This window comes from Seriola lalandi, unplaced genomic scaffold (genome assembly GCF_002814215.2).
Source record: "Seriola lalandi dorsalis isolate HSWRI2012SDOR001 ecotype SW California unplaced genomic scaffold, Sedor1 jcf7180002054901, whole genome shotgun sequence".
NCBI lineage: Eukaryota > Metazoa > Chordata > Actinopteri > Carangiformes > Carangidae > Seriola > Seriola lalandi.
This window is the reverse complement of record NW_019525453.1, coordinates 2,936,249-2,948,711: the sequence shown is the minus strand read 5'-3', so window position 1 is coordinate 2,948,711 and position 12,463 is coordinate 2,936,249. Positions and strand designations below refer to the sequence as shown.

The 12,463-nt window shown below is 38.8% G+C and overlaps 2 protein-coding genes across 2 annotated transcripts in view; one reads left to right on the top strand and one right to left on the bottom strand.

Moving 5' to 3' along the window:
- The window catches only part of gzf1 (GDNF-inducible zinc finger protein 1), an 8,637-nt gene extending 5,589 nt beyond the window's left edge, over positions 1 to 3,048 (top strand). Inside the window, exons 5-8 of the mRNA XM_023430104.2 lie at positions 902 to 996; positions 1,167 to 1,334; positions 1,532 to 1,689; positions 1,951 to 3,048. Coding sequence (XP_023285872.1) covers positions 902 to 996; positions 1,167 to 1,334; positions 1,532 to 1,689; positions 1,951 to 2,700 — 1,171 coding nt within the window. The 3' untranslated portion in view covers positions 2,701 to 3,048. The remainder of the gene's footprint in view (positions 1 to 901; positions 997 to 1,166; positions 1,335 to 1,531; positions 1,690 to 1,950) is intronic.
- Positions 3,049 to 4,550: 1,502 nt separating this feature from the next.
- On the bottom strand, positions 4,551 to 11,356 carry napbb (N-ethylmaleimide-sensitive factor attachment protein, beta b). The gene is made up of 11 exons (XM_023430105.2): positions 11,150 to 11,356; positions 9,459 to 9,538; positions 9,180 to 9,296; positions 8,232 to 8,278; positions 7,769 to 7,846; positions 7,582 to 7,637; positions 6,790 to 6,874; positions 6,577 to 6,681; positions 6,432 to 6,500; positions 6,286 to 6,336; positions 4,551 to 5,814 (listed from the first exon to the last, which is right to left on the bottom strand). Exons 1-11 carry the CDS (start codon positions 11,248 to 11,250, stop codon positions 5,713 to 5,715), a joined length of 891 nt encoding a protein of 296 aa, XP_023285873.1. The 5' UTR covers positions 11,251 to 11,356; the 3' UTR covers positions 4,551 to 5,712.
- Between the last annotated feature and the right edge of the window lie 1,107 nt (positions 11,357 to 12,463).

The window sequence follows — 12,463 nt, the reverse complement described above, 5'->3', positions numbered from 1 at the left end:
AACTGAATAATGGCACTGATAATGAAGTGAAAACATGTTTTAGATTGTTTTTAGAAATCTCTGCCAGGAGGACAACCATCTCAGCACCACACCATCACTCAGGACTTTACGGTGGATACGTCCTTGGACGACCAACTCTTGGAAGAATCCTGGTGTTTCCCAAAAGAGACGTTTGGACACCATTATATCCTTCCTGATACTGACTCCGATACCTGAACAGGTAGAGATTAGATACTGTTGAGTTAAACACAAAATTGAACAGCTTTTTTATCAGCTTCATACTAACGAAGCTGTATAGTTGTGATATGATTGCTGTCATTGTGTCACTGGTACAAAAAAATATCAACACATCACACCCGTTCTTAAAACCCTGCACTGGTTACCCGTCAAAAAAAGAATAGATTTCAAAGTCCTCCTGTTAGTTTATAAAGCACTAAATGGTCTTGCACCTCAGTACCTAACAGACATGCTAATTACCTACACACCAGTAAGATCCCTCAGGTCCACAAACACTAGTACACTAGTCATTCCCCGCACCAAAACTCAGAAAGGGGAGGCTGCATTTTCTGTTTATGCCCCACGCAGGTGGAACAGTTTGCCTGAGGCAGTAAAGACTGCCCCCGTCAGTCAATCTTTTTAAAAATAGGTTAAAAACTTTTCTCCTCTTAACAGCGTTTGATTGAACGTGTGTGCGTGTGTGTGTGTGTGTGTGCGCTTGTCTACTCTGTGCTATTTGTATTGTTTTTTTATTGTTTTGTTGTATGCTGTAAAGCGCATTGTGTCTGCCTTGTGCATGAAATGCGCTCTATAAATAAAATAAAATAAATAAATAAAAATAAATAAATAAATGTAAATGTATGAAATAGTTGAAGGTTAAACTCGTCTGTTTCCTTATGTGTAGGACTCACACGGGAGAGAAGCCATTTGCATGTGATGAGTGTGAGTCCCGGTTCACTCAGAAGCACATGCTGGCCTATCATAAGAGATCACACACGGGTAAGACTGATATGATATCAAGTCCATTTGTATTTCTGCATTTCCATCTTTAGTTTTCGAGGAGATTTTGACGCAATGCCAACTAATTTCTGCTTTAGCTAAGAATATATTTTTAAGTAGGCCTTGAAGATTAAAAAACATGGTTCTTTTGTGGTTTTTCCTCTTGTTAGGAGAAAAGCCTTTCATGTGTGAGGCATGTGGGAAAAGCTTTGCATCTAAAGAATACCTAAGGCACCATTCGAACATCCACACTGGGTCCAAGCCATACAAGTGTGAACAGTGTGGTCGAGGCTTTGCTCAGAGGAATTCTCTTCACCAGCATTTAAAAATACATACAGGTAATTGTAATAATCATTTGACTTATTTGTTTTTGGTAATTTGAGGACATAATGCACTTTTACAGCTGAAAATAACAACAAAATGAATTTTGTTCGTTGTTCTTTTCATCGTCACTGTCCTTATGTTTACACTCTGACATTGATGTGACTTTTTAATTTTTCTTGTCTATGCTTGTTCCCTCTTGAATGATTGTTAGGTGAGCGTCCGTACAGCTGTAAAGACTGTGAAAAGCAGTTCACCCAGCTCAACGCCCTCCAGAGGCACCAGCGTATTCACACAGGAGAGAAACCCTACATGTGTGGCCTATGTAACCGCACCTTTACAGACAAGTCCACCCTTCGCAGGCACACTATGGTAAACAGCGCTTATCTCACTGTAGTCGTACTATGTGAAAGTGTAGTTTCAAATGTGAGTGTGTGGGTACCGTGTTGATAAAACCGGCACTGTGACTGGGCAAGGGTGTCCATATTTAAAAAAGGAAGGATTATTAATGGTATTAAGGCTTTTGCACAATGCATACCAATGCATGTTTATCATCTGATATGTTGTAGCTGTTTAAAGTGCTTTGTCCCATCAGACTGCTATGAAAATAACACGAGTTCTGTTAACATTCAGATTCATGACTCAGATGCTCCCTGGAAGAACTACCTGGTGGTGCTGGAGGGAAATGTGGAGGACAAGAAACCCAGAAGTCCCACTAAGGGAAAGACAGAAAAAGCAGGAGCAGGGGAGAAAAAGAGTTCAGCGAGAAAAAGTGGTGGTACTGCTGGTGCTGCCGGTAAAACCAACAATGACTCCACTGTGGTTTCAGCTGAACCAGTCACTCTCCCATCTGAGTGGACAAGTCATGGAGCCATTGCTCTGGTCAGTCACGGTGCCCTCGGCGGGATCACTGTCATCCACACTGAAGTGCCACCTGGGACACAGATCCAGCCCATTATGACCACTGACAGCACAGGGGCCAGTGTCATTTCCTTAGATGGTTCCACCATCCCTGTCCCCTTCTCTATACCTGTGTCTATGGCTCATCCTACCCCCTTGTCCTCTGAATCCTCATCCACCGTTTTGTCTGTACCCTCAGTTCTCACGGTTCCTGTTTCTGAAGGCACATTGGCGTCAGTCTCGGAGATCCAAACTGTTTCAACGTCATCTGTGCTGGAAGCTGCTGTTTCGCAGACCATTTTGGCTCCGGTTTCAGACACTAAGACCACTTCTGAGATGGATATATTACACCCTAATATTCAGACTGTGATTGTCACTGACAAAGCTTGTGGAAAAGAACAAGCAGCAGCTGTCCAAAGTGATGGACAGCAAAGGACAGCAGATAACTGTTTAGGTGAACCTAAAGATCAAGAAGCTTTGTAGAAAATGCATCTAAATATTTCCAGCCCCTCACTTAATGATATTTGTTGTATATACTTTGGAATTAGCAATGTCTGAATGTGTGTTCTGACTGCAGTGTTTCATCATAATCATAATCTAAAATCCAGTGTTTCATTAACAGTCACTTGGATGTGATGTTCAGTGTTTATCACACCCTTTGGGAAACTCAAGGTATGCATTAAGAATCACAAGTTTTAGTCACAAGCTTATGAGATATAACTAAGGTGTAATCAAGATTATTATAATTAATGATTGAAATAATATTGTACAGGTCTCATAATGTACAGTGTTGAATGCGGCATAAATCATATTGAATACAAATGAAATTAAGTTGATTGTTAGTTCATTACATATAATGGCAAACATCACATCAGGTTCAGTACATTTTAGCCCTCGTGTTAATATCAGACACATGTTCACCATACATCATGTACTGCAGGAGTTACAACCTGGACGGTTGTGGAGGATCATGGTCTGGGAACCTTGTCAGAAGTCCTTGGCAGCTACAGAACAGCACTCCAGTGAATCCTCAAGTAGCTTTCCATACACCTTTTGGAATGACAACACGCTTTTCACAACTCTGTTGATTTATCTTGGTCTGAATGTAAATGAATTATCTTAAATCCTTCAGAATCCTGGCGCTTTACTCTCTTTGGAACAGTTTCCATATAACTACAGCTGTGTTTCAAAGTATTTGTTATGTTCAGCAGACACTCCATATTATCCCAGAGGATTTTTGAGTCTGCCTCCACTTACAGAACTTCTGGAAAGAAAATAACCTCTAAAGTTTGTAAGTTTAATTAAATGAAATTAGACTGAAACTAATTGGTATCTTCTTTCCAAATGTAGATTTGTTTTATTTATTGTACCCAATCGAAACAGTATTATTAATGTGGATGCTTGCAAAGAAGGTATGGAGAAAGGAAATGCACACTAAACAAGATGTAGACGTTGTATAAGAACAGGACACAATCATGTCAAACCTAGGTCACATTGTTCTCTGTCACAGGTCGTTGGTTAAATTGATTTCTGTAATCTATTGCCCCAGCAAACTTCACCCATCAAATCAAACAGCATAAGGTTACAGTCAGACAGGGCAGCAGATGAAAATAATAGATCAATAAAAGTATACATGAGTTTAATTATATATAAATCCAAGCACAGCATTAGCAACATGCATTTTATTTAGTGGGCTTATAAATACAACTCTCAAAATACAGACTGTAATACATTTATATTATTGTCCTTTTTGTGATTATACATTATATTCAACTGATCCTATTGGGCCTTCTTTAGTATAGGTTTTTGAACGGCTGGTGCAAGAACCTGTACTTTGGTTCTAGTATTGAACCGAAGCTATTTTGCAAAAATAGTTGTAGCTTACTGAAATGTCATTTCAGTGCTATATGATCAAGATGACCACATCAGTGTGCAGTGATTGGCACTAATCAGACTAACTGCAAAGTGTGCTTTATAGATTTTGTTGGTAAAGAAAATCTTGAGTTATTGCATGAAAGGACGGCAGAAGGCGATCATTATTAAAGAGGTGAAGGTCTCAGGCCTCAGCTTAAACCACTGTGTAGAAAATGCTTTTCAGTATTACTTTTTCTGTGGGCAAGTTATCTGATATAGTGTCACACCTCATCAAGGTGTCTCACATCTTGTACCTGGTGTCTGATTGTATTAGTCACGTACGAGCAATTCCTGAGTGTGCTTTAAAGGTCACAGAGAAACATAGAAACTATTCATTGTTGACCTTGAGAATTTAAATACAGATTGAAGCTTACAGCACACAATTCTTATTCATAATTAAAGACAAGGGCAGGGCAGTGTGGGATATAATACCTTTATTATTGTCCATTCGCACAAGCATACAGATCATATCCAATCCCCATTGTCATTCCTTCTGGAAGAAGCTGGATACGCAGGGCGACTGACCCTTTTGTAAAAACTTTGGTCTGGCTCACTAGTGAATGTAACACAACACTAACCTGTACACAATGACATGCTTAGCAACTGGCCAGTTGGAAGGTGCACTGCAGTAGTAAACCTTCACTGTAGTGTAGTTCACAACACAACACGGCACGGAATGAATGACTAATGATGCACATTATCCCAAAATTACTGCCCTGGGAATAAAGGAGAAAGGGTTTCCATGTCAGTTCTTTTCACGCCAAAATACAGCTCACATAGGCAACCTATAAACTGCAGCTTACACATTCAAACATTAAAAGTGTTCTTACATCAAAAAATCCTAAAGTCATAATAAATAAACTGAAATGTAATAAAATCATGAACATTTATCACAAAAAATCATCAGGTTGTGATTAGGTACAAATGTTTAACAGTCTACACTTGGTGCATATCACAGCCCTTCATCAAGAAGAGTCTCTCCCCATGAGTGATAAAAAGAAAACCAAAATCTTTTTTATGGTAATGAGTTGTAAGAACAATCATGACATTGATTTAATCCTTCTCTTCTATTTCAACACAACATAAATTAAGATAATAGTACATTCTTTAAATCCACACACATCATGATAATCTTATGTACAACAAACTGAAACATTTAAATAATTGAAATATATAATAGACTAGATTAAAAAAAAACAAGCTGCATCGGACTAGGAAACAATACTTGTACAAAACATGCAGTGCTTGTCATCAATACTAACATTAGTTTCAATACAATATACCGCTCTGAAATCCCCCAGGACAGATTTCAGCAGAAAAGGTATGCAGCAATCCTCTAGGAAGAGGTGAGGGCGAGAGGATTTACATTCTGACTAGATTCAGATATGCTTGTAAGGAAAGCAAAGATAGTACTCTGACAGTATAGCAGTGAGCAGTGGAATATTCAAAATCGCCAGACACTCCTCTCCAGATACTATACACAATGAGGCGAGTGTCTGTCTGTTTATTTGCCTGTGTGTGTGAGAAAGCATGCGTGATGGATTTGTCCCTCCATGCTGCATTTTGTACCCAGTGGTTCTTTCATTTCAGATCCCCTTCATCACCCTGGATGGTCTTTTTGATGCGCAGCAGGAGGGTTGTGTGCCACTGGTCCAAACGTGAGATGGAGTCAAACTCCTTTACCTGAAAAGGGCGGAAATGGGACATAGAGATAAGCTTTATTTTTCCCCAAATCAGGATTACAATTACAATGTTGTGCTCACTTTGCTAAATTTATTAAATTATTAACTTAATATAAAATTCACTTAGGTTTGAATTCTACCACTGGCATTGCATATGTATGAACTAACACAGTTACAATTGTGATGAATTTTCTACATTTCAGATGAGGACTCTTCCCTCTCTGACTTTGAGTTAACTTTGAAAAATGTTTTTCTCAGCTCAGCAACAGTGATTCACCACATCAGTTTGTACAAGTTCCACATAAACACACAGTCCTGGGAGACTGAATTGATTCCTGAGATCCAGCCTCCAACTTTCCTGAACACAAAAGGGATCCAACAAAACTACAATAGCTGAAGCAGTGCGAGTTCTGCGCTCACCAAAGGCCTTATTTTAAAACTTGACAACTTTCATAGAGTGTATGAGACTTACTGCCTCTGTGAAAGCCTCGCTGTTCTGTTCCTCATGTGCCTCAAGAAGTTTCTGTTAAGACAAAAGAAAATGTAGGTTACGCAAAGAAAGTGAACAGATTAAGAGGGAAAAGTAAACCATCCTCAGTGTTCTTAGCATCGAGTTACCTTCAACAACTTGCATTCTCTGGAGTCTGAAAAAGCCGGGAACATCTCCTCATATTTTTCAACAGCAATCTGTAGAGACACAGCGTGTTAAAATTCTACCACAACTCCCCTTCCCAAATCCTGAACCACAAAGGTATAAACTTGCCTTAGCGTTGAGCTCGTCGACAATGAAATGACACAGGGAGGCTTTGAAGAAATACTCTTTGGCGCTGTATTTCAGCAGTGGGTTGTCCATCGTGTTGGCTCCAACCTAGATGCATTCAAATCATACAAAATGTTGTAGATATGTCAGCATTACAAACTCAGTGGTGATGGAGAAAAGTGCAAGGTAGACACACAAATCCCAAGTAGTACCCACCTGCTCGTAGATCTCAATAGCCTTCTGGTACTGCTCCAACTGAGCACAGTAAGATCCCACTTTCAGGAGACACTTATTGGCAGAACTAAAGAGAAGTTTCAAAAAGACAAAGGTAACGACATAATCACTTATGTTAATGAGGGCAATTCATGAAGGTATCTCAGTTCCAGGGTTCTGGTTTTGCACAGCCCGCTTGCATACGCCTGTTAATGTCACTGACAGCTGTGCTTTCTCAGCTATGACAAATCAAAATGTGGCAGAAGGCTTCTGTGAACAACAGCCGTGAGCAGGCTGCTATAGATGCTATCCAGCAAGCAACAAGAACCTTTTAGCTTCTCTTTGACCTATTTACTTGTTAAAATTACTTACATGAAAAAAGTGTATTAGAAATTATAAACTTAAAATGAAATTGTTATTCTCTACAACATTTCAGTCTTCATGACTTTTATCATGATAAAAAGTGTGCTAAACCTAAAAATGTACTGCACAGAAAATCTTCATATCACCAATGAACTATTTTGGGTGATAACTACTACAGTAAATAGCTGTATAAGTCAACAATGTTTGACATCAATCTCCCTCACAGCTAATACTGATACTTAGAGCATCATTGTATGAAGTCTTTAATCTTTACAGTAGGGGTTAGGGTGCACACATAACTTTGGAAACTTTGAAATTGCTATATGCTTTCATACATCAACATGACAGCATCAATTCTTAAATAGAAAAACAGGGATAACATAGGTAATATACAATATACTATCCTGATAAAAGAAACAGTGAGAACAGTACCTGTTTGATTCTTCTCCTTTGTAGTAGTCTGCTGCTTGTTCATAATGTGCAATAGCCTTTACAAAAGAAAAAACGGCAAACACTGTCATCTTAAGTGTTCTTCAAAACAAATATTACTTATAATGGTCATATGAGTAATTATTAGTAGTATTATCTGGCTATGTAACCTCTGACAATGTGATGTTACCTTTTCGATATCCACAAGTTCAGCCTCGTAGATCTCTGCGATACTGATGTGGTGTTTGGCTGCGATGGTGAATCTTCCCTGGGGGAGGAGGAGGAGAAGGAGAGGAGAAATTATTACTAACTGGATCTATCTCAAGTCAATGAAAGTGTTTTGTTATGTTCTCAGTGCAGAGAGGTGAGGTCAAGTGGTAGCCTGTGGCTTCAGGTCTATAAGGTTTTAGCTTTTGAAATTAATCTTCACTAAAAAAGACAGGTTGTGTTATATGTGTTAAATAAAAAAAGGGGTGCACTAGCAATATGTTGATATGGGCCCAAAAATAAAATGCGGGAGTGGAGGAAAAGCAGAGACATCCTCCTACATCAATGTGTATGAGGATTTTCTGCTATCCAGCTCTGTTAAGTCAAAGGCCAGATTTACTGTTGTGGATGAGAACACAGATGGAGACTTTCTATAGGCATCTTACCATGTCTGTGTATATATCGATGGCAGCATTTAAACACTTGATTGCCTCTTTTGGCAGCATTAAAAGAAGAGGAGGGAACAATTAGACATCAGTTAGAAATGGTTAGTTTTGTTAATATCTGACAGAACCTTGAACAGCACCTAATTCAAGATTAGTCAACAAGGGATGTTCCAGCAACAGGGTGAAAGGAGGTAAAAAAAACAAACCTATGTATAACACTTGTATGTTGCTTTTAGTCAGACGTTAGATACAAATGATAAAACAAAACCACAAGCAAGACCCTCCTCTTCTGTCTGCACACCAAACACCTCAGCCGTCAACCCTCCCCCAAAACCAATGGCTACATCTGCGCTTAGAATATTAAATGAGGCCACAGAGAGAACAAAGAGGCCTATAAATCAACTAACAGTAAATGCAGAGCAATTAAAGAGCAATAACTCCTACATGATCAATTGCTTGAAATATGAACAGCAAAGCAACTAAGGCAGATTGTAAAAGTGAAATCCACCTCACAGTTAAGCCTTGTGGCCAGAGAGTGTTAAACTCTCCTGATTTCCTGTCAACAATCTGAGGATTTAGTGTGGGGATTCAATGTGTTTTAGTCATTTAGAGAAACACTCACTCTACAATGACTCATCTCAGGAGATTTGATTAATTTCCTGTCAGAGTGACAGAATATAGCCTCACTCCCCCCTGCTGGGTGTGGAAATGCTCTAGCTAGTCAACTTCACTACAAAACACTATTCATGAAAACACTGAATGACAAGTGTTTTAATCAGGCATAGCTAACATATATATTTTCAATACATTACTGCAATAATTTTCTTGCATCCAGCTGTACAGTCGATGTTTCATTAACTTGTACAGTATGAAGGTCAGAATTAGATTAGAGTTATTATGGGTTAAACAGGGTAAGAGGTAGATTGAAGTCAGTCTATCATCTCTTACCATTGGGATCAGACTTCTTGTAAGCATTCCCTGCATCGATGAAACTGGTGGCACAGTCATGTTTGTTCTGCAGCTGCATATGGAGACGTGCAGCCTTGCAAAATGCACTCCCAGCAGCTGCAGATAGAGGAAAAGAGAACAGAAAATTTCATGCATCCCGACTTTATACTTTGCAACACAATCTCATTTCTAGGTGTTGCACTTTGCAGTTATAGAGCCAAAAGACAGCAATTCTACAGCTTGGCAAGTGTGTTGAAATTGATAAGTTGAATATCGCACCACTCCAGTTTTTGACCATCTTGAACATGTTGGCCGCTCTGCAGTACATCTCACATGCCTCTTCCACTTTGTGATGTCCTCTACAAACCAAAGGAAAAAGAAAGCAGTTGTAAACAAACTGAATATAGTACAAATGATTATATGATTATATAAGCTATGGCATACTAAGGTTAAACAAAAACAAATCAGTCTGGTCTAAATATGGTCAAATAAATGACCCCTAAATGGCAACACAGGATGATGCACTGTACAGAGTGTCAGTCTGCTGCATTTCTCAGGGAGTTGCAATGCTAAGATTGGTGAACTGGCTTAAATAAATCCCTCTACAGAGACACTATAGATCTCCATCCCTTCATGACAAGAAGTGGACCCCCTGGGAGCTCCCTGTAGTTGTAATAATATTCTGTCCATTCAATCACGGCAGGATTACATCACTGCTTGGTCAGCCACAGATTTAACAGTATAAGGCTGCCAAGAATTATCAGCACACAAACTGCAGAATAGTAACATCTGGGGGTCACCTCGGACAGAGTCGCACTGAACAATAACTGCTGACTTTTTGTATTTTGGGCACATGAAAACAAAGCTTTCTTTGCTTTGTCTCTATTATATAGAAAAATATTCAGATATAAGAGAGCATGCATTAATTGGATATACAGAACACAATTTTAAGGAGCTCCCCAAGGTCACTGGTAGATATAAAGCTCTCAATAGAAATCAGTGTCTGCAATATGTCCAATATTGCAGACACTGACATTTCTTTCAATTTAAGAATGAATGCATAATAAATAATTGGTAAAACTACTTGCCAACTGTTTGTCTATTTCTACAGTAATGTTGTTATTATTATGAGTTGCCTTTTTGATGGTTTTGCCTGTTTTGGCAAATGTGAACTCTCAATCTGCTAAAACCCCTCAGCATGATTCAGATTGCAGCATTTGCCATTGTGGAGGTTTGCCCTGTCTTTATCCCATCATCAGAAACCTTTGCTCTGGGTGTTTTGAGGATTAACTCTGGTGTTAATGAGTGCACTGATGAAAGTAACAATTAGTAATGATTCATACTTTAAACACTGCTGTGTGTGATAAGAGCACATTCACAGTCACTGCCTCAGGATTATGACGTCAGGTCAGATGACAATGTGTTTGGTTCATTCAGAGGAGGGTGTTTTTAGACTAGAATCTGTAAATAAATTCTTGGGGCTAAAATGAAATCGAACCATGAAGGGATAAAAAAATCAGATAATAAACCCAGAAAATACATCATATATTTATATATAGCCTACTATATGTGATCTGACATAATGCGGAGACTGAGTGAAATTACAGAAAAGGCTGCAAATACAGTCAAAGTAGATATTTTAACCTTGTAAATTAGCTCTATACAGACTGCTGCGTAGACTCCAGGCCAAGACTGGGTGCAGGAGAGAGTCGTGATCTGCTGGCATGTTTACAATGATAACAGCTCACTTAGCTAACTGATTTGCAGGAATTATTGCAATGAATGTCACGTGTCGTCTCCATCTGGTTCAATATAAAACGAAACTGCAATGTTCTTCTACAATATGTTGTCAGCTAACATTTGAAAACCTAACTGGATGCATGTCTCTATAGCAATAGGCTACGTGCCAACTTTGCTGCTGTAACTTAACGTTTGCTAGCTGTCTGTTCTTTGGTGCAGTGCTGTCTTACCCTCCAAACATCCCTCCCAAAAAAGAGCCAGAGGACTTGACTTTTTTGTCAGCGTCGGCCATTAGCTGAATCGCTTCCTTCTCTTTCCCGGAGTTGTCCATTTCTTTGCTGTATTTGGAAAAAACGTTAAGTGAAGCAGAAAATACCAGCAAAGGATTCCGCTGTGTACAGTGAGGATTACAGTCGATGGGTTTATTTAGCGTAGGCGTGTACAGGCTAGTAGCTTAGGCGAGTTCCGTGGCATCGCGGGAGTTGGAGTGCCCTACGCGACAAAAACAGGTGCCCTCAAGTCAAAAGAAACTACAACTCCCGGAGATACATGAATCTATTTTTATATCCTGTGTTACGTAATATTTGATGGCAAATAGCTAAAATATATTTAACGTTCAGTTTAATTTTTCCTTAAATTTGACGCGGTATCAAGTCACATTTTATTTTTTCTTCGCCTTGAAGATAAAATTGGATATATTATCGTCCGAAAAACCTTAAAGTAGCAACACATTCAGTGTATGCTGCTCCTGTGTACAGCAGAGGGCGCCCAGACATTACAACTGACTCGACATCCTTTTGCTGGAGTGCCTGTGACCAAACTTTCCCTTCATAAATAAGTATTAATTTGGCGAGTTTTTGGGTCAGCACAAGATGTAAATACATTTCCACTTAGAGTTTTCATGTCACACTGTAATTATGCAGACGTTGATGTACGGTTGATTTGTACGGTGGCCCTGAGACATTTGACTTGTTAGTCAAATGTTAGCAGGGAAAGTACAGGTGATAGTAATAAGGTTAATTACAGGAAATTTGTACTTGGTGTGTTTTCATTTTTATTCTACAACACTAGATTTCAGAGGAAAATGTACTTTTCAAAACGTTATATCCATTTTACAGTTACATTTTATGTACAAATCATTATTTTATATATGATGTGTATTGAAGAGTACATTTCTCAGCAGTACCTAAAGTAGATAAAATAAGTTCCACCTCAGCTTGTTATAATTGTAAACTTAATAATAAGTGAACCCTTTGGAATTACCTCCATTTATGTATAAATTTGTCCTAAAAATATGGCCAGATCTTCATCCAAGTTGCAATTATGAACCAACTTAAACTATTTTCTAACTAATTACACACAAATCATTGTATTGTTCTTGTTTACGTCGAAAACATCATTCAAACATTCACAGTGTAGGCTGGAAAAAGAACCCCTTGGGTTAATGGCATCAACAAAAGCTGACTGGAGTCAGGAGTTATCAAACCTGGAGTCCAATCAATTAAACCAGATTGGAGGTGTGGGATAGAGCTACTTTGAATTGT